This window comes from Saccopteryx leptura, chromosome 1 (assembly GCF_036850995.1).
Source record: "Saccopteryx leptura isolate mSacLep1 chromosome 1, mSacLep1_pri_phased_curated, whole genome shotgun sequence".
Taxonomy (NCBI): Eukaryota; Metazoa; Chordata; class Mammalia; order Chiroptera; family Emballonuridae; genus Saccopteryx; species Saccopteryx leptura.
Window position 1 is genome coordinate 258,625,790 of NC_089503.1, and position 17,420 is coordinate 258,643,209.

The window sequence follows — 17,420 nt, forward strand, 5'->3', positions numbered from 1 at the left end:
CTCTCCACCAATGGAGAGCTGCTCTGCTCAACTCAATCCAGAGGGGTCAGCACCCCGCCTCGCTGAACTGATTGGGGTTGTGATACCCCAGAGGGGGGACAAAGTAGGGGACACCTGACCGGCCGGGCTCCATGGGACAGGATGGCCCCACGACAGCTGCCGCCCCTCCTCTAGCGCAGAGGCCGGGTTGGGGGCGGTGCCTGGCAGGCGTGGGCGGGCCCAGCTGCGGGGGCGCAGTCGCTGGGCTGCGGGCGGCGGGACGCACCCGGCTGGGGGCTGGGGTGGGACCCGGCGCGCGCCATGGAGCTGCTGTCCGCGCTGAGCCTGGGTGAGCTGGCGCTCAGCTTCTCTCGGGTGCCGCTTTTCCCCGTCTTCGACCTCAGCTACTTCATCGTTTCCATCCTCTACCTCAAGTATGAGCCAGGTGAGCTCGGGTGGGGTGTTGGAGAGGGCTGGCATTGTGGGGCAGAGAGCAAGGAGGGGGAAACCCTGGATCATGGAGGGGACCGTCCCAGGGACGGGTTCGGGAGAGCAGACAGTTATTGGGGTCTTCATACCGGGATGTGCAGGGGAGTAGACGTGAGGGAGGTTAGGAGAGGGAACCCCCCCTCCCCCGAGATGTTAGTACTGGGGAAGGGGAAGCAGAAGGGAACTGGAGAGGAAAGGAACGTGATAGTTCAGAGAGCTGGGAACAGGTGTTGGGGAGGGAACAGGGAGAGAAGATCAGGGGTCCTAGCAGAGGAGGATCGCATGAAGTTGGGCAAGAGACAGAGATCGTAGTGAGGGTGCAGGCGGGGGTCGGCGCTGCCGGCTCGGCCAGATGTCTTGGCTGCTCGCAGCAGTGACCTCCCTTCTTGCCCTTGGCTCGGGAGCAGGAGCGGCAGCTGAGTGTCTATATAAGGGCTGGTCTTGCTGGGTTCAGGTTCAAAGAAAGTGACACCGGTGCCCCCTCCCCGCTGCAGCCGTGGGGCTACCTTCTCCTCTCTTCCCCTCAGCGAGGCTGTGCTGGATCTCTTGCTCCCTGCCGAAATTCTTCCAACCCCGTCCCCCATCCTTTCCACTTACTGAGCAGAATAGGCCCTAGGGCAGGGTAATTTGGGATCAGCCTTCTCTCACCAGTTCCAGAGCGCCATGGAAAATCGCAGAAGGGAAGACTCAGCTTCTAGGATTTACACACACACAAACACACATTTTAAAAATGAGGTTAAATGGCCTCCACAGAATGCATTCTATTTTTATACAAGGTTCACCAAATAGTTCTTGTTCTCCTAGTGTTTTAATTATTATAGTACACTAAATGGACAGTAGAATTTAGCTTTAGAAAAAAGATTATTCAAAACTGTGTTACCCTTTCTCCGACTTAAATGTGTATCACCCCTATATTATCTTCTCAAATGGAAATAGATTTTTTTGAGATGATGAGAATAGTTGTTTCTGTATATTTTAAAATCAAGCCTCCCCCCTCCCCGAAAAAATGTCAAACCGAAAAGCACAAAGCTTGAAAAAGGAGAGAATTACAGTTGATGTGGTAGCCACTCTTCCAGACCTCTCTTCTTTGCATTCATATTCCCAGAGTTATGAATGTAAATCCATGATCTTATGCAAATAAGATCTTACTCAGCTGGCCAAGTATTTTTGTTCTGTTTTATTTTTGCCAGTCCACAGGCAGAGCCTTTTATTTTTCATTTTTTATTAATTGTAATTTACTGTGTTAACATGGATTCAAGTGTCCCATTCAATATAACACCCTCACCCCCACTCCTGTGTCCCCCATTACACCCCTTTTGCCCCCCTTCTTCTAACTCCCTCCCTGCTTCCCTCTGGGATTTGCTGTCCTGTTATCTGTATCTATGTGTTATGTATATATAATTTCACTAATCCCTTCACCTTCTCTGATTCCATCCCCTCTTCCCCCTTCCCTCTGACAGCTGTCCCTCTGCTCCCTGTGACTTTGCCTCTGCCTCTATTCCGTTCCTCAGTTCATTTTGTTCATTAGATTCCACATATAGGTGAGATCATATGGTATTTGTCTTTCTCTGCCTGGCTTATTTCACTTAGCATAATACCAAGCCTATATTTTGAGAAGCTTTTCTGTAAAGTAGTTACTTTGCAAAGCAAAATAAGCTCTGTATTGTAGTGTGACCACGGGTCTGTATTTCCTGTCTGAGGATGAATTCCTGGTAGCCCAGGACAGTCCCAAGGCAAGTGCAGTACCCAGCACACTTAGGGAACTCTCAAACTGTAGAGCAGGAACCTCCATAGGTGTCTGAAGGAAATGGGTCTCCAGGGGTTGAGAGTATGTAGGATGGTCAGGATCTTCCTACTGGAGTGACAGAATACATCATCTGAACTAGAAGTACAGGAGTCAGGGGTCCTGAAGATTGAGAAGGTTCAACAGTTTACAACCCTAACTGCATGTTAGCCTCCTGGGGAGTGGGTGAGGGGGCTCTTAAATCCTCCAATTGATTCAACTATCAGGGGTGGGGCTCTGGCATCTTTATGTTTGAAGTTCTCTCCCCCATTGATTGCTGTCTGCTGTCAAGGTTGAGAATCCCCTGCCAAATTCAATCCCTTCCTTTTGTAACTGGGGAAATGTAAAAAAAGGCTAAGCTAATATATAATACTCACAAAAATTAGGGGATCAGAGAACATGCAGATACTCCAGTACTTTCAGCCTTTTGTATAGTGCATTTTCGCCAATGAAATAAAAGTTGGTTTTGCATCTTCTTTGCATAATCGAACAACTTTCCTTGACTCATTGCTTTTCTGATGTTCTTCTTTAATAAAAAAAAAATCAAATGCTTCTTTTTTTATCGCTTCATATTCATTTTGAAATATCCCCTAATTTTTGTGAGCAGTATATATACGCAATGAGACTGGTAGATGCTGGTTGTGGGATTCCAAGTTACTTGCTTCCCCTTAGAAAAGGGAGCTGTTGGACTTAGCTGTTAGCTGCTCCCTCTACGCCCAGTTTGGTGGTCCTGCTGAATCTCTGTAAAGGTTTCTTCTCAGAATCCATGTGCTGCCTTGGCTGGATAGCTTGGTTGGTTAGAGTGTCTTCCTGAGACACAAAGGTTGGGGCTTCAACCCTGTATTAGGGCACATACAGGAATAGATCAATGTTTCTCTTTCTTTCTCTCTCCTCCTCTCTCCCTAAAATCAATACATAAAAGTTAAAAAAGAAAAATCCATGTGCTAGTTGCAGGAGCAACTTCAGAATTTGCAGAGTCCCTTATTCAGAAATTAAGAATTTCCAGACAGTGATGGCAGCACATCAGACTGAATGTGCGGCCTTTTGAGCACTGGGGTCCTGGACAGCTGTGCCAGTAATACTCTTGAAGATGAGAGCCAAGTTGCTTTTAAGGAAAAATCTCCAAATTGGGAGTGGTTCTGGCTCTAGCACAGACTGGTTACTGAGTCTCCATGAGCTTCAGTTTGCTCATCTGTGAAATGGGCTCATTGGTAAAATAACCCTGGACTCCCTTTCCTAGTTGTTATGAAGATCTTTTGAGAACTTTGTCAATGATTGGGTCTAAGGCACTTGGGAGAAGTGCTTACAATTATTTTTAAGGCAGTAGAGAATGTGTTTCCTAGGATACAGGCATTTTCTTGGTCAGGCTTCCCTAAAAATGAGGATGAAGCTTGGAGTATGGTCTTCAAGTAAACAGCGTCTGTATCCCCTGACGGCTAGTTAAGAAATGCCGAATGCCAGGCCCATGGGCAGCCAGACTTGCATTTGAATAAGATCCCTATAAGCACACTAATGTCTGAGAATGATGAACTGTAAGAGCCTGGAACTCCTTATTAAACCTCCCTGTTTCATGGGGCAGGGGGCTTGGGTCTGGATTGCCTCCAGGATCCCTAGGTCTATGCAAGAACACAGGAGGAAGCAGTGGGTGCTGATTGCATGATTAAAGGAATGAATGAATTATAATCTTGGTTACCTTAAGCCTGATCCATCCAAAGAACTTTTCAGATCAGTGGTCTTCAAATTAGACCCACCTGGGAGCTTTTAAAAATCCTCTTGCCCAAGCAGCACCCCTTCATCATTTAAATTAGAATCACTACCAACATCAGTAATTTATTTTTTTGGACTGGGAAAATTTAAATATGTTTATTTACTATACTTTTGCCAATACAATATGTTTTATAAAATGCTTTAATTTTATCACACCATTTAAACATTTTCTAAAATGGATTTTTTCAATTATAGTTGACATACAATATTATATTAGTTTTGGTGTTTTAAATTTCCCCAGATGAGACTCGACTCTGCACCAGGGTTTTCCAGTCTCAGCACTGGTGATAGTTAGGGCTAGATCATTTTTTGTGGTGGGGGCAGGCTTGTGCGTTTCAGGATGTTTTGCAGTATCCCTGACCTCCACCCACTGGATGCCGGTAGCACGCCCATTGTAACAACCAAAAATGTCCCCATACATTGCCAATGCCCCATATATTTGCTTCCAATTGAGAACCATTGATCAAGAATGAATCTCAAAAGTTCGTTGCTTCCAAGGGCCAGGTGGGTGACATGTGGGAAGCAATAAACCAGTGAGGTGGGGAATGTGGCCACGTGACATCCAGCCAGGCCCATCTCCACCTGGTTGGGGCCAGAACCACCAGAACTGTTTTTTCAAGGGAAGCTGGAATGGTGATTTGGAACTCTTTTTTTTTTTTAACTTAATAGATTTATTTTTTAGAGTCATTTTTGATCCTGATCACCCCCACCACACACATAGCCTTCCCCACCAACAACATTCTCCACCAGAGTGTACGTTTGTTATGATCAATGAATGAATATTATTATCAACATTGTTAGCAGGTACTCATTATTATCATAAATTGTCAACATCATTATCAACTAGTCTATAATTTACATTAGGAATCTTTAGTGTTGTACATTAATGAAAAATTTTGACAAATGTTTAATGACATGTATTCATCATTACAGTGGCATACAGAATAGTTTATCTGCCCTAAAAATCCCCTGTGCTCCACCTGTTTGTACCTCTCCCCTCACCCTGAACCCCCACCACCTCTGATCTTGTTACTGTTTCCACAGTTCTACCCTTTCCAGAATGCCATAGAATTGGACTCATACAGTCCATATCCTTTTCAGACTGGTTTCTTTCACTCAGTAACATGGACTTAAGGCTCTTCCGTGTATTTTTTTTAGCTTGATAGCTCATTTCTTTTTAGTGTTAAATAATATTTCATGGTATGGATATACCACAGTTTAGTTATTAAACTATTGAAGGACATCTTGGCTGCAGTTTAAACATTTAAAAAATTCTGTGTGGGCTAAGAGAACACTTCCTTGATCTCTGGTTTGAACTGCAAGCTTGTTGAGGGCAGAGGCTGCTAATCCTACAACCTTGCAAGTCAGAGACTACCAACTTTTTCTACAGGGAAGGAAACTGATGCAGAGAGCTGTACTGGAAGGCTCAGGAAAGGTGAATTTAGAGTCACTGACTCTATCAGTGCACCTCATATGTGTAGACCTCAAGTTAAATGGCACTGAATGAGGGGCAATGATGGAAGTGCCCCGAGCAACCTTCTAGCACTTCCCTGCCATCTACAAAGAGCACACTGATCCCTGGAGAAGGACTATCATGGAGCCCATCAAGGCTAGAACTGAGGACCTGATTGGGGTTTCCTCCTCCTTCCTAAGGCAGAGCTGATTTTTATAAATTCATCCACTAGAATTTCCACCCACAAGTACTTTCCATTTCAGTTCTGTTCCAGGAATAACTTGGGCATGATTGCTAGGCACTAAGCAATTTCTTTTCATCTTCACAGGCGCACTGGGGGAACTAACTCACCCACATTTGCCCAAAACAAGAACTCAAAAGTTCCCATGTCCTAGGAACTTCTAGGTCCCAGGCAAACTGGGATGACTGGTCACTCTAGAGATGGCACAGCTGTTATCACATGAGCATATTGAAGCCGGGAGAGAAGAGAGCTTTGGTGGCAAACTTGGGGTTAAAACCTGTATTCTACTTCTTCTGGGTGCTGCACCCAAACTAAGGAGTGTGGCAAAAGGAAGGAACCAGGAGACAGTTTCTCAGCCACTGCCTTGCTCTGGTTCCTCAGGGCAGGTTGTCTCCTTCAGCCTCAGTCTTCCCATCTGTGGCAATGGGGAGAATCTATCTGCCCTTCCAGGATCACCAGGAGGGTATTGATAATGATACGAAGCATAATGATTATAATTCACACTGCATTGAGTCATCAGTAAAACTCAGTGAAGAGGGTACTCTCATTTTCTTTTGACAGCACAGGAAACTGAGGTTGGGAAGGGAGCAGTCATTTGCCCAAGGCCACACCTGAGTGAGCAGCAGAGCCAAAAACCCAGGCATGTAACTTTTTTTTTTTAATCAGGACTCACTCATGGTGCAAACACAGTCTGCTTTACTCCTGCAAAACCCAGGCCCCCACCCAACTCTCCAGTCTCAGTCCCTGGGATAGCCCCAGAGGGCACAAGAAAGACCCTGGAAAGAATTCAACCCCTGGGGGTTATTTATAAATGCAGAGGTATCAATTTCTGCAAAACATGGGAGCCTCACCTGACCTGGTCCCTGTAGGACCCATCAGCTGCTCTGAAGGATTAACGCTCAGCTGGCAGCATTTTAAATAGACACTCCAGAGAAGAGAGCATTCTGCTTTCTTAAATCCTGTAAGACCTTGGTAATGCTGAGACTTTAGGACAACCCAAGGGCAGGGAGAAGATGCACATGGTGCTTGTAACTCCATAGTGAGATTGAGGAGGGAAAAATCAGTTCCAACCATGGTTAGGAGTTGGGCAAAGAAGCGATTAAGGGTTTGTACCTCACAGAAGGAAAGGGATGCAGAGAGAAAAATAGTTTGTCCAAGATCACATGGTTAGTGGGTAGGGGTGGCGAAGAGAAAGGGGATTGAGCCCTGGCCAGTTGGCTCAGTGGTAGAGCATTGCCCAGCATGTGGATGTCCTGGGTTCCATTCCTGGTCAGGGCACACAGGAGAGGCAACCATCTGCTTCTCCACCCCTCCCCCTTTCACCTCTCTCTCTCTCTCTCTTTCTTCCTCACTCTATCTCTTCCTCTCTCTCTCTCTCTCTCCCCCTCCTGCAGCCATGGCTCCATTGGAGAGAGTTGACCCAGGGTGCTGAGGATGGCTCCCTGATCTCCTCAGGTGCTAAGAATAGCTTCGTTGCTGAGCAACAGAGCAACACCCCAGATGGGCAAAGCATTACCCTGTAAGGGGCTTGCTGGGTCCCATTTGGGTGCTAGTGGGAGTCTGTATCTGCCTCCCCTCCTCTCACTTAATAAAAAAATAAGAAGAAAAGAAATGGGAGTGTATTGATAACTTACTCTGAAACAATTTTTATTCAGCATACATTCTGATTATAAAATGTATATGCAAGACAATGGGTAAATAACTTATGATCTAGTTCTATGATGAAATGCTATACAACAGTAAAAATGAATATTACTCTTAAAAATATTGTGCTCAGTGACAGAGACAAATGCAAAAGGCATGTTATATAATTCCACCTACATGTGGTATATAAGTTTTAGGACATTTTCATCACCCCAAAAGGAAAACCCGTGACTATGAAAAGTTACTCCCCTTTCCCCCTCCCCCAGCCCCTGGCAATCACCAACCTGCTTTCTGTCTCTATGGATTTGCCTGTTCTGGACATTTCATGTAAATGCAGTCATATAGAATATGGCTTTTTGTGTCTGGCTTCTTTCACTTAGCATGTTTTAAAGATTCATCCATGTTATACTATCTATCAAGACTTCATTCCTTTTTTTAAAATTAATTTATTTCCCAATTACCATTAACATACAACATTATATTATATAGTTTCAGCTGTACAGTGTAGTGATTAGACATTTATATTACCTTACAGAGTGATCACCCCAATAAGGACTTCATTCCTTTTTAAGACTGAATATGTTCTATTATATGTTCTATAATATGTTCTCACATTTTGTACCTATTTATCATATGATGGACAGTGGGGTTATTTCCACCTTTTGGTGGTTGTGAATAGTACTGCTGTGAACTATGAACATGGACCTTTAAGAGTCTTTCCAGCTCTGGCTGGATGGCTCAGTTGGGTAGAGCATTGTCCCAAAGCATAGAGGTTGCAGGTTTGATCCCAGATAGGGCACATATAGGAACACATTGATGTTCCTGTCTCTCTCTCTCTCTCTCTCTCCATTCAACTCTCACTAAAATCAATTAATAAAAAAAATTTTAAAGAGTCTTCTGGAACCTGTTGTTGGGTTCTTGTGAATAGAACAATATGGAACACCCTATCCCACCTGAGGCAATGAGCTCTTCTGTTCCTGGACCCCCATCCACAGCCATCAGAAATGGGGCAAGCAGTAAGGACCCCAGCAGGGAGCTCAGCACAGACTGTGGAGCCTCGTGCAACGAGGCAGAAGAGCAATCCATGTCTTTCCTGCTTACCAGCTTTCCGGGGGGGGGCTCTTGTTTTTTAAAGAAATACAGTAACAGACACAGCCAACCCTGCCCCTTTCCCTCCCTCCTTCACTAGATGTGACCACCACCCTGAAATCAGCCTATATTGTTCCTGTCCCTGTATTTATTCTTTCTTCACTGTACATATGACTGTGAACTGCAGTAGGCCCCAACTCCCCCATTCAAGGTTTTTTTTCCTGTCATTTCAGTTATCTGTGGCCAAATAGGAATTTATTCTCTTGCAGTTCTGGAGGCCAGACATCCAAAGTCAAGGTGTCAGCAGATTAGTTCCTGCTGGAAGCTGTAGGGGAGGATCCTTCCAGGCCACTTGCCTCTGACTTCGGGTGTTGCTGGCAATCGTTGGCTTGTAGACACATCGCTTCCATCTCTGTCTCCATCTTCACGTGACCTTCTATGTGAATTTCTTGTGGTTCCTGTAACAAAGGACCACAAACTGACTGGCTTAAAACAACAAATTTATTATCTAACAATTCTAGAGACCAGAAGTCCCAAATCAAGGTGTCAGTGGGGCCATGCTCTCTCCAGTGGTTCTAGAAGGAAACTTTCCATGCCTCTTTCTAGTCTCTGGAGGTGGCTAGCACCCCTGGTGTTCCATGGCTTATAGCTGCATCATGCTTGTCTCTGCCTCCATGTCACAGTGCCTTCCCTGTATCTCAGCTCCTCTGTTTACAGGGGCACGAGGCATTGGATTAGAGTCCCCTACTGACCTCATCTTAACTGAATTACATCTACAAAGACCCTATTTCCAAATGGGGTCACAGTCACAGGAACAGGAGTTAGGACGTTAGTACATCTATCTTCTGGAAGGCCTCAGTTCAAGTCCCAACACCTTCCCTGTCTCTGTCTAGAATATTACTCAGCTTTAAAAAGGAAGGAAATTCTGACACCTGCTACAACATGAATGAACTTTGAGGACATGAAATAAGCCTGTCACTAAAAGACAAATATTTTATGATTTTACACCCCTCCCCCAACCAGGAGCAGTGGAGCTGTCCCGGCGCCACCCCATGGCATCCTGGCTGTGTGCCATGCTGCACTGCTTCGGGAGTTACATCCTGGCTGATCTGCTCCTCGGGGAGCCCCTAATCGACTACTTCAGCAACAACTCCAGTGTCCTGCTGGCCTCAGCTGTCTGGTGAGCATTGTCAAGCTGGCAGGGTGTGTGGAAGCAGAGCTGGGGGCAGGTATGACCCATCCATGAGGGAGGCGGGAGGTTGGAGGGACTGGGATCCAGCAGCACATCCTCCATGGTGGCCCTGAAGGCACCACTCTCTGTTGCCCAGCTCTTCCTGAGCTAGGCACATGAGGAGGGGTGGCCCCAGAATCTGTCTCTCAGCTGATGCTTGGCATTCTCTCCCTGAAGGTACCTTATTTTCTTCTGCCCCCTGGACCTCTTTTACAAGTGTGTCTGCTTCCTGCCTGTGAAACTCATCTTTGTGGCCATGAAGGAGGTGGTGAGAGTTCGCAAGATCGCTGTGGGCATCCACCACGCACATCACCACTACCACCATGGGTGGTTTGTCATGATCGCCACTGGCTGGGTCAAAGGTAAACAGGACCATGATGATGACACTGGAAAATCACCCCAGTTAAGAACCCCTGTTCAGTGATACATCCTGGGCACCCCAGCTGGTGCAGCCATTGCTCCAGGCTAAGGGGTTTCAGGACTGCTACAGGAGTCCAGACTCCCCATTAGCTGACACCTTTGGAGCAAATGAGAAGATTCTTCCAGAAGTATAACTGTCAAAGGTAAATAGGACAGCAGTGAAACAATGACAGCTGATAACTCAAGCAGGGTTTCTCAACTGTGGCACTACAGACATTTGGGACTAGGTCATTCTTTGTGGTGGGGGCCATTCTATGAATGATCAAGTGTTGAGCTGCACCCCTGGCCTCCACCCACCAGCAGCTCACCCCCCCTCCCTAGTAGTGACAATTTAAAAAGTCTTCAGATGTTACCAAACGCCTCCTTGGGAGGCGCAGCTGCCTTAGTTGTGAAGCCCTGGCTCGGTGGTGCATATCAGGAACCCCAAGCACAGCGCCGTTCCTGGAGAGGGCATCCAAGCCTCTTCAGCCAGTGCATTTGAGGTAAATGGGAAGATTCTTCCTTGAAATTGAACCATTATGTCTCCACATAGGTCTCCTTATTCTCTCTCCAGGAAACCTGTTTAGCATGCATCCAGGGGCCAAGTGGCTTGAGAAAGCTTGAAAGCTCAGAGCCCTAAGTAGAGAGGCCATGGGTGGGGGGCACTCTGGAAGCCTCATGCATAGCTCGGGGTCCTGGATTGGGAGCCTCAGGGCAAACAGCCCAGCTTTGTCCAAGTCTTTCAGGTGGGATATTAGCTTGATTCCTTCATGCTTGTTTTGCTCCAAATGTACTGTGTGACCTTCGGCAAGACTGCCTGCTCTGAGCATGTTTCCTCACCTGCAACTCATCATCATCCACCCCAGGCTCACTGTCCCTCCGGAGAAGACTCCAGAGCAGAGTCTGCTTCTATGGGGATTCAGCCAAGACAGGAACTGGGGGTGGCGGGCTTGTTCAGAAGCACCCTGTTTTGTAGGCTCTGGTGTTGCCCTCATGTCCAACTTTGAGCAGCTGCTCCGAGGGGTCTGGAAGCCAGAGACCAACGAGATCTTGCACATGTCCTTGTGAGTACCCCGTCATCCCCGTCTGTTCTCCTCTGCACCCTGGGCCTGACCCTGGGTTGGATATTTCTGGTAACTTGGAGGTCTCAGCTCCTGATTCTGCCTTCCAGATGCTTCCAGAGGACATGTCTGGGGAACCCCAAGAGGGAACCACAGCTCTGCCTATGGGGCAGGGGCAGGCAGAGATGCAGGGAGATCAGACACTTGATTTGTTTTTTTTGTTTTTTTTTTGTTTTTTTTTGTTTTTAACAGAGACAGAGAGAGAGAGTCAGAGAGAGGGATAGACAGGGACAGACAGACAGGAATGGAGAGATGAGAAACATCAATCATTAGTTTTTTGTTGCACGTTGCAATACCTTAGTTGTTCATTGATTGCTTTCTCATATGTGCCTTGACTGCTGGCTTTCAGCAGACTGAGTAACCCCTTGCTTGAGCCAGCGACCTTGGGTCCAAGCTGGTGAGCTTTTTGCTTAAGCCAGATGAGCCCGCGCTCAAGCTGGCGACCTTGGAGTCTCGAACCTGGGTCCTTCCACATCCCAGTCCGACACTCTATCTACTGCGCCACTGCCTGGTCAGGCTGATTTGGGTTTTGAAGAGTGAATAGGAGTTTTCTGGCAGAGAAGTTTTCTGCCAACTATCAAGTTAGGAAAAAACAATGATTTTGCCTGGTTCTGCAGGATACAAGTACCAAGGTGGTTGGGGAGCACGGGGCATGGAGTGTGGGTGGGGAATGTGGCTGGAGCTAACTGGAGAAAGGTGGGCAGGGCCAGACTGCAGCACCCAGGATCCAACCCAGACCCCATGCTGCATTTAGCCTCATACATTTTTAAAAGACCTTACAGGTTCTGGCTAATTAAATTTTCTCCCAATCTACAATAAGTAAAACTGTAGACATTAAAACATGACAAAATTAAAAGGCTTACCCGTGGATCAATGAAAATTACCAGCTGTTTTACACTTTGGAAAATGTGGCTTTATCTTGTTGCACCTCCACAAGAAATCTGTTCCTACCTTCCATTTACTGACAGAGAAATGGGGCCCAGATGGCTGCATCGCCTGCTACTAAGCAGGCATGTGGCTTCTTCTCTCAGATTCTATTTCTGCTTCATCAGCTGAGGGCGAGGGTCCCATGAAATCACAGACATAACCCCCCTGCCCTGGTACCTGGTGAGTGCTTTGAAAATATCAGTTAGAATTATCATTGTTAAATACATGCAATGAGTGACAGACATAAGGAACAGAAATCATGGGTCTGTCTCTTGCAACAAGTTAAAATCTTAGAAACCTAGTCTGCAAGGAAGAAAAAGAAAGTTAACAAGCTTGTGTGTTGTATTCCCACCTCCTGGGGAACATGCTGTTTGGGGGTCCCTAAGGCCACCCTCACATTTGATGATTCTCTAGGACTTTCAGAACTCAGCAAAGCCCTTTTTCTTAGGGTTACAGTTTATTACAGGGAGCGGATACAGATTACAATGAGCAAAGGTGAGACACACGTGGAACGGCTTCCAGGGGAGACCAGACATGAGCTTCTGGTTGTCCTCTTTCAGTGGAGCTGGGTGGACGGGGCCTGTTTCTCCCCGCATCTGTGTGTGACTGTTCAGTGAATATGGCCAACCAGCAAACTTCTCCAAGCTGTGGTGTCCAGGGTTTTTATTGGAGCTCAGTGACACAGACATGGCTGACTGTCTGTATGACTGACCTCAGCTTCTAGCTCCTTCAGAGATTGAGCTGATACCACATGGCCCAACACCCTCATCCTAAATCATACTGTTACTGTCTGGTATGACCCAAAGTCCCCAAGTAAACAAAGACACCTATCATACAGGACATTCCCAGGGTTTACAATCCACTGCCCAGGCTCGAGACAAACGCCAGATCTCTGTTTGAGTCAAGCTAACCATTTACTGCACAGAGACACCACCTCCCCTACGCCATGTGAGCCTCTTTCCATTTCATACTCAGAAGCCAATGGGAGCTGGGGCCGGCTGGGGGCAGGCAGAGGAGGGGGTCTGGGACAGAGGTACAAAGGCCTGAGTTGTGTCATGCTTCCAGTAACCATGGCTATCTCCTCCAGCCCCACCAAAGCCAGCCTGTATGGAGCTATACTCTTCACCCTCCAGCAGACCCGTTGGCTCCCTGTGTCTAAAGCCAGTCTCATTTTTATCTTCACCATGTTCATGGTGTCCTGTAAGGTAAGCCTTCCAGTCCTGACCCATGCCCACCTGTACCTCCTGAGCTGGGGGCTTAGACTCACAACCTCTGGTGTGCAAGAAAGGAGAGTCCTGAGTGAGGATGGAGGTCCATGCATGGAGGAGGGTCTGAGAAGAGCAGTGTCCAGCAGGTGGGGATGGGAGTGAGGGACCAAGTCCTTCCCAGCAGAAGGCCCAGCCTAGGCAAAGGCCAAGAGGGGCAGGAGTGTACAGGTTCTCTTTGGGGCTGTGTGCTTTGGGTGTGGAAAGTAGAGGGACAGATGCAAGAAAGACACCCTCTCAATGCTGGGGACTTGGGCTAGATCAAGAATGGTGCTGATATGATCATCAGGCTTTGAGTTGGGGTCACTCTACCCTGCAGGAGTGGTCTTGAAGGGCTGCATTCTCCTCTCTTCCTGTGGAGCTGGGGAGCTTGGCTGCTGGCTCCCTGGGAGGGGTCCTTGGGCCTACCAATGGGAATGAGCAACTCCAGGCCAAGCACAGCTCCTCCCTGAGCCCATGTGTACTGATGAGCCCAGCACTGTCTTGGTTTTAGTATCAAAAGTCCCTCGTCCCAGGACTGGTCACCCTCCTAGGTGGGAGGGGTATGTGCAACCAGAAGGCTGGGTCTGGACTACTTCTGACCTTAACCTGGCTGACTTTTCTCCCTCCCCCCCCCTTTGCTTTCTCCCTCTGTCTCCCTCTCCTGCTACCCTTCCTCAGGTGTTCCTGACAGCCACTCACTCCCACAGCTCCCCTTTTGATGTTCTGGAGGGCTACCTCTGTCCCGTGCTATTTGGGATGGCCGTGGGGGGTGAACACCACCACAACAACCATGGTGGGTTCCATGGAGGGTCCCACGGTGGCAGTGGGCCTGGCTCCCCACACTCAGCCATGGCCACCAAGTCCAAGGAGGAGCTGAATGAGGGCTCCAGGAAGAAGAAGACCAAGAAAGCAGATTAGGCGGTGGTCCAGAGGGCCTGCGAGATGCTGGGGAAAAGACCGGATCCAGAGCCCTCAGAGTCAGGGGTGGAGGAAGTTCTCTGGGCTCAACGTCCTCTCTCAAGGCGTCAACTTCCCTGTCTGCAAACTGGGGTCACTAGCCCACCCTCCAGGGCTAATGTGAGGGGTTAGATGAGATAGAAGGGTGAAGGGCATTTGTAGGAATGGAGGTCCCCTCTCTGTGAGGTCCCTGTAAAGTCACAGATTTTAGGGGGACACAAATCCTAACAGTGGCTCCAGCCAAAAACACTGGCAGTTATATTCTTGGTTCTGTTATTTCCTCTCTAAAATTATGTTTGACTCCGAATTTTAAGCAGCATTGAGACTCATTCATTTGACAGATGATTCCTAAGTACCTCCAGTGAGGCAGCTGCTATGATTTCCATCTCCTTGCTGACTCCTCCTGGGCGTCCTGGGCAAGGTGCCTTCTTCTCTGAGCCTTGCAGTCCTCATCTGTATAATGGGGTCCTCTGGCACTCAGGGCTGATGTGCTGCTGGATGTGAACCAGCATTATAAGCTCAGAAGCACTGTGTAGTCAGGAGGAGAACCTATGATGTTGTTCACTGTGCTCAAGAACAGCTTTGCCTTTTGAATCATGTGTGTTTGTAGGTTAGAGACCCCCACAAGTTACCTGGCATGAAGGAGGCCTTCAGTAGACACATCTAGGCCAGACTTAGAGCTTGGAAGGTGGAAAAGGCTTGTTCTGATCCTTGGCTTTGGGCTACCCCTAAACCAAAGAAATGCAGCTGGCTGGGCAGAAGTTCCAAGGTCCAGCTCTGTCCAGGGGCTCCAAGCGCTTGCTGTTGGGCCCTGGAAGCATCAGGCCTTCCTCATAATGGCATCCTTCATTGCCACTCATTTAGTCACTCATCAAACATTCTGCCGCCAGCTCTGCCAAGCCTTGTGCTGCTGCTGGGCTGGCTGGGAACTTGCTTCTGGATGAACAAGGCTAATGAAAACTGAAGGCCCTTACCAGCTACCTTCATCTCTCCCTAGGTCACCAGGATGTCCAAGAGGGTGGGTGGGTTTTGAGTCTAGCTAGGCTCAGGTGGGGTTTGGGCCCAGACCAGGCCAGCTTGAGGCTGCTCTCTGCACATGGGTGCTCAGGGTATGCTCAGGGCATTAGTGTGCAGCTGCTTCAGATTGGCTTGGGGTCCCAGGTGTTGCCCAGCTGTTGGAAAACTGACTAAATCCGGTGTTACCTGGGAACTAGGTGGGTCCTGAGGCCGTATGGCCCTGAATTCATCCTCCTGCATGTCCATCAAGACTCAGCATGAAGGTTCAACAAATTAACCTGTTGTAAGAGAACTCTGTTGGCTTCTCTGATTTCTTCCTGCTTTTTTCTTAGAGATGCTCAGAGTTCCCAGGGGAATGAGGCTCATGGCAGCCCCTCTAGCCAGTGGGAGATGGTGGCTGTAGGTGAGGTCTGTGGGATTTAGGGTTAGGCAGACTTGGGTTCAAATACTTGTTCTGCCACCGACAGGTCATGGGGCCTCCCCTTTTCCAAGCCTGTTTGATTCTTGGCAAAGGGGGGGGGGTGATGATTATCACTGTCCTTCAAAGATGGGGGCAATTAATGAGGTGGTTGTGATTTGTAGCTAAGAGTCTGCAAGATTCTGCTAATATAAAAAGACAAGCCACAGACTGGGAGAAAATCTTTGAAAATCACATATCTGAGAAAGAATTGTATCCAGAATATATAAAGAAGTCTCAAAACTCAAAAAATATAAGAAAACAAACCTCCCAATTCTAAAATGAACAAAGGATTTGAATGAACAGTTTGCCATAGAGAATATATAGATAGCATAGAAATAAGCACACAAAGAGATGCTCAACATCCTTGGCCATCAGGGAAATTGATGGGAAGGTACACTTCACATCCACAAGGATGGCTAAAATTAAAGACGGGCTATATTGCCTCACCTGTGGTGGTGCAGTGGATAAAGTGTCGACCTGGAACACTGAGGTCGCTGGTTTGAAACCCTGGGCTTGCCTGGTCAAGGCACATATGAGAGTTGATGCTTCCTGCCCCCCCCCCTCAATACCCCCTTCACTAAAATGAATAAGAATCTTAAAAATAATAAAAATGACTGGCTATACTAAGTGCTGACATGGATGTGGAGCAACTGGACTCATATACTGCAGACAGTGCAGCCACATTGGAAGACAGTTTAGCAGTTTCTTTAAAAATTGAATGTGCACTTACCATATGACCCAGCATTCCACTCTTGGGTATTTGCCCAAGAGAAATGAAAGTATGTGTCCACACAAAGACACTCATGCAAAAGTTCATAGCAGTTTTGTTTATGATAGCCCCAAACTGGACAAATGCCCAAAAAAGGTGAGTGGATGAGTAACTGCCCCATCCAATGGAATACTGCTCAGCAATGGAAAGGAGCCAAATGCAACAGCATGAATGAGCCTCAAGGGCATTGTGATGGGTGAAAAAAAAAGCCATCCAAAAATAAAACATACTGTCCGAGTCCCTTTATATAACATTCTAGAAATAGAAAGCAGAACATCTCTAGTAACAGCTGATTAATGAGTGTTTGGGGAGAGGAGGAGGGGTGAGCGGGGTGGATGGCAAAAAAGCACAAGGGAACAGGGCAGTGAATGTCTTCATCCTGTTATGGCTTCACAGATCTATATATGTCACAACTTATCAAATTATATACTTATTAACATAAACAGTTTATGGTACCTCAATCAAGCTGTAAAAAACATCTTCACTAAGAAAAAAGAAAAAAAAATCAGGCAAAAGATTTGAACAGATGATTCATCAAGGAAAATATATGAATGGCAAGTAATCACAGGAAATATACATTAAAACCACAGTGAAATGCCACTGCATATCTGTCATGAGTGAATTATGTTACTGTCAGAATTTATGTGTTGAAATCCTAAGCGCTAGTCCCTCAGAATGTAACCATATTTGGAGAGTCTTTAAAGAAGTGGTTAGTTTAAAATGAGGTCTTTAGGGTGGCCCCTAATTCAATATGATTAGTGTCCTTATAAGAAGAGGAGATCAGGACACAAATGCAGAGGGAAGACCAGGGAAGAATACTGGGAGAAGATGGTTGTCTACAGGCAAC

General features: G+C 47.0%; 1 protein-coding gene across 1 annotated transcript; it reads left to right on the top strand.

Annotated features, from left to right (window-relative positions):
• Positions 1 to 221: 221 nt before the first annotated feature.
• Positions 222 to 17,053, top strand: TMEM38A (transmembrane protein 38A). Its single transcript, XM_066349178.1, has 6 exons — positions 222 to 424; positions 9,469 to 9,625; positions 9,854 to 10,038; positions 11,052 to 11,139; positions 13,211 to 13,328; positions 14,049 to 17,053. Exons 1-6 carry the CDS (start codon positions 301 to 303, stop codon positions 14,286 to 14,288), a joined length of 912 nt encoding a protein of 303 aa, XP_066205275.1. The 5' UTR covers positions 222 to 300; the 3' UTR covers positions 14,289 to 17,053.
• Positions 17,054 to 17,420: the final 367 nt, after the last annotated feature.

Bases quoted from the DNA above. Each gene is read 5' to 3' on its own strand.
- TMEM38A (XM_066349178.1), top strand. From the start codon at position 301: ATGGAGCTGCTGTCCGCGCTGAGCCTGGGTGAGCTGGCGCTCAGCTTC. The intron at 425-9,468 runs GTGAGCTCGGGT...TCCCCCAACCAG, and splicing joins CTACCTCAAGTATGAGCCAG to GAGCAGTGGAGCTGTCCCGG. The intron at 9,626-9,853 runs GTGAGCATTGTC...CTCTCCCTGAAG, and splicing joins CTGCTGGCCTCAGCTGTCTG to GTACCTTATTTTCTTCTGCC.